The sequence below is a fragment of the Nematolebias whitei genome, chromosome 15 (genome assembly GCF_014905685.2).
Source record: "Nematolebias whitei isolate Nwh7 chromosome 15, NemWhi1, whole genome shotgun sequence".
Taxonomy (NCBI): domain Eukaryota; kingdom Metazoa; phylum Chordata; class Actinopteri; order Cyprinodontiformes; family Rivulidae; genus Nematolebias; species Nematolebias whitei.
The window spans coordinates 43,210,665-43,214,098 of NC_056512.1; the positions used below are offsets into that span (position 1 = coordinate 43,210,665).

Sequence of the window (3,434 nt, forward strand, 5' to 3'; positions counted from 1 at the left end):
ATTTAATGTATAGCCGTAGTTTTTATTTGTTTTATTAAAACGAAGCACCGAGGCGCATGCTAGTTGTTAGCCTAGCTTTGTGTACAATGTGACGTTTGTCGTCAGGAGCCATTTCCGGTGCAACTTTAATTTTCATGCCGAAGCTTTTTAAGGTTTATTTTTAATATAGTGCATATGACTTCACACATTTTTTGCAGTGTTTTTAGTTTGAGAGCGACCAAACTTAGCGCTCGTTCGCTAACTACTAACGTTAACGCTCGGCTAACATTAGCCGACCAACTCGGAACAAATCGTGTAGACACTGCACGTTGGGGCTAAGACAAAAAACAACAACCCAAAACTGATCTACACCACTCCGTCCACTGATAAAAGGGTTATTGAGCAAGTGTGAGATCGCCTGACCCACCCTTTGACAACGAGGGGTTCGAGGTTCTGAACGCAGCAGCTGCTTCACAATAAATGTCGTTTGTTTACGCTGCTTTCACAGTTCGCCCCGAACGTCTGCCCTTCGACGTATTACTCCGCGCAACTAGTAACGTCGAAACGGAAACATTTATTCACTCAAAATGGCGCATGTAAACTATTTTTATACGCATAATCTCCAGAAAGCTTTGCATTTAGAGAACGAGTAATTAATAGTTATTTTATGACATGAACACTGAAAACGGACTATATTCCATGGCGGGATCGCTTCATTCAACTTGAAATAAAGGAGGTTCTATTCTGTTTTGTAGAGTGGCCTTGGGCGTTAAGGCCTCAACAGAAAAACAAATCCCTTTGCTTGAATTAAAATATGCTCCTAAATATTTCTGATTTGATATTACGTCGTATACAAATTTCTGAATCAACTTGTGTTTTCGTTGTTTGTTCTCGTTACCCCTCCAAACACAAATGGTACAGTCCACAAAAAATGCCCGGGACTGCTTTTTTGTGTGGATTACGCTCTTTTGATTGATAGCTCGACCGTCCCATCAGAAAATAATTCAAGCTTAGCAACAGCAAAGTTTCCCTATCAGCCAATCAAGAAAGAGCAGGGCGGGGTTTGCTGGGCACCATAGCTTATATTTTTATTGGTTAAAACGCCCATCGATCAAAGCAGGCTTGTGGACTATGTAGTTTTGTGTTGACCTCGAGCCTTTAGCTGAAATGTACAGAAAACCACATATCCCACAATCCAACTGGTGTTACTAGAAGAAGCATGCGCACGGTCGGAGGCGGAGCCGCTATATAAACAGGAGATCCCTCTTCTCGAGCGGCACTCTGGACTCTGTTGAGGAGGCAGAACGCAGTCTCTGAGAGACCGTTAGCGCTGACAGCACCGAAACAGTTAATGGTTGTTAGCGACAGTTTGCTCTGACAAACCCTTGGAGGAGTAACAAGTGTTTACTATTCACAAGTTTCCTTTGGACTTTGCGGGAGTTTAATTTAAAACGTGGTTTGGTTTTGAAACTTGTTCTGGAATTCGGAGGAAGCGAAAAAAGAAGTTTATTACTTTTTTTAAAACAGCGACTACTGAAGCTCAGTTTTGAGACGATGGAGTAAAAATGTGCTAAAGGCGGAACCACCAGAGGAGATCTTCAGGATGACAGAGCCGGAGGAGCAGAGCCATCACCTGGGAACTTTAGGCAGCCCGTCAGGTGAGAGCTGCGGGAACGCGGCGGAGCATCTCCCGGCCAACAGCCACGTCTTACCGCAGAACGGCGCCAGGGGGCGCCAGAGAGAGCACAACCACCGGCGGAGGGCGGGGAGCTGCGGGGATGTCAACACCGACAAGTTCTGGCGAACCAAAGGCGGACAGACGGAGGTGTGTCCCGCTTTAACGTCCGGAAACGCAGCTCGTCCTCACCAGACCCCGCCGGGTGAGTCGTGCGGGGACCATCCGCTGCAGGGGGCTCTCCCCCACCAGGTCCAGCAGGAGACTCCGCTCGTGGACTCCGAGATCGGCCTGGAGGCGCGCCAGGGCAAGAAGAAGCACCGGCGCAGGACCTCCAAGAAGAAGCGCTGCTGGAAGCCGTACAACAAACTCTCCTGGGAGGAGGTCAAAGCCCTGGAGGAGCGGGAGACCGCCAGGGCCTCCCGCATGAGGGAGGAGATGTTCGCCAAGGGACTCCCGGTCGCGCCCTACAACACCACCCAGTTCCTGATGGACGAGCACGACCGGGAGGAGCCCGACCTGAACACCGAGACCGGGGTCCGGCGGCCGCTGGGGGTCGGAGGCCGCGCGGAGGACACCGGCAGCGAGGAGGAGCTCTTCGATAACGAGGAGGACGACGAGGACGACGGCAGCGGCGGAGGCAGCGACGGCATCGGGAGGCCCGGGAACGCGGGCGGGGAGTTCCTCCAGAGGGACTTCTCGGAGACCTACGAGATGTACCACGTGGAGAGCCTGCAGAACATGACCAAGCAGGAGCTGGTGCAGGAGCACCTGGAGCTGGAGAAGTGCATGTCCCGGCTGGAGGAGGAGAACATCCGGCTGAGGCGCTCCGCCCTGGACGGTTCCCGGATCCGGGAGCTGGAGCTGGAGCTGGAGAGACTGAGAGCCGAGAACATCGAGCTGCTCCAGAACCAGCCCGGACCGAACCGGGACCAGGTCCCCGCCAAGTGAAGGTCGCCTCCTGGACTTGAACGTGTCGCACTGAGACGCAGCAGCTGACCTGACGTTTGTTTTCTACCTGACCTGCGCAACAGGAAGTGTACATATTTAAAAATTAAAGGTATTTATTACAAAGTGTGAAATCAGACAAAACAAATCAAACTACTGTCGGTGGAGTTTCAAGGAGTTCGGTAGTTTCTCCAGATCTAAACTGCGGGTCTGCGCTCAACGTAAACACAATTAAATCTGCAGTTTTAACTTAAAAACAATCAAAATCAGTTTTAATACTTTTTGTCTGGTCTTCATAACTTTGCAGTGACTACGTTTAATATTTTTTAATATAAAATAAAGGTGTTTAACCATATTTTTTTTGTTTTTCCAGGTCATTTTTGTAGGCATATCTGACACGAGCTGTTCCATGTTTAATAATAAAAGTGTAATTGACGCTTGTCTGCATCGGAACCGACTTATCGGGCCAGAACCTCATGTTTTGTTTTTACATTAACGGGCCCAGAGTTGTTATTGCTTCAAATAAATAAAAAACATTTTCTGATTCGTCGTTTATCCAAAAACAAGAACCACCTGAAGAGGACTTGATGGGTTCTGATGGGGACCGGGTCTGAAGAAGTGCTTTATTAAACTTCCCACTATAATAATTAAAATATATAAATCTCATGCACGTCAAACTGCAGCTTCCGTCACTTCCTGATCGTGAAGGAATGCACGTCACCCGCCGCTTCTCGCCCAACTTTAGCTGCAGCAGCCATCTTGAATTGGACTCTACCTTTGGAGCTTCATTAAAATCTGCAACTGTTCATGAGATATTTTACTAACAGGCAAG

The 3,434-nt window shown here is 48.7% G+C and overlaps 1 protein-coding gene across 1 annotated transcript; it reads left to right on the plus strand.

Annotated features, from left to right (window-relative positions):
- Nucleotides 1-1,258: 1,258 nt before the first annotated feature.
- Nucleotides 1,259-3,099, plus strand: hexim1 (HEXIM P-TEFb complex subunit 1). Its single transcript, XM_037688740.1, has one exon. It carries the CDS (start codon nucleotides 1,583-1,585, stop codon nucleotides 2,603-2,605), a length of 1,023 nt encoding a protein of 340 aa, XP_037544668.1. The 5' UTR covers nucleotides 1,259-1,582; the 3' UTR covers nucleotides 2,606-3,099.
- Nucleotides 3,100-3,434: the final 335 nt, after the last annotated feature.

Excerpts from the sequence above, each read along its gene's own strand:
- hexim1 (XM_037688740.1), top strand. The coding sequence starts at position 1,583 with ATGACAGAGCCGGAGGAGCAGAGCCATCACCTGGGAACTTTAGGCAGC.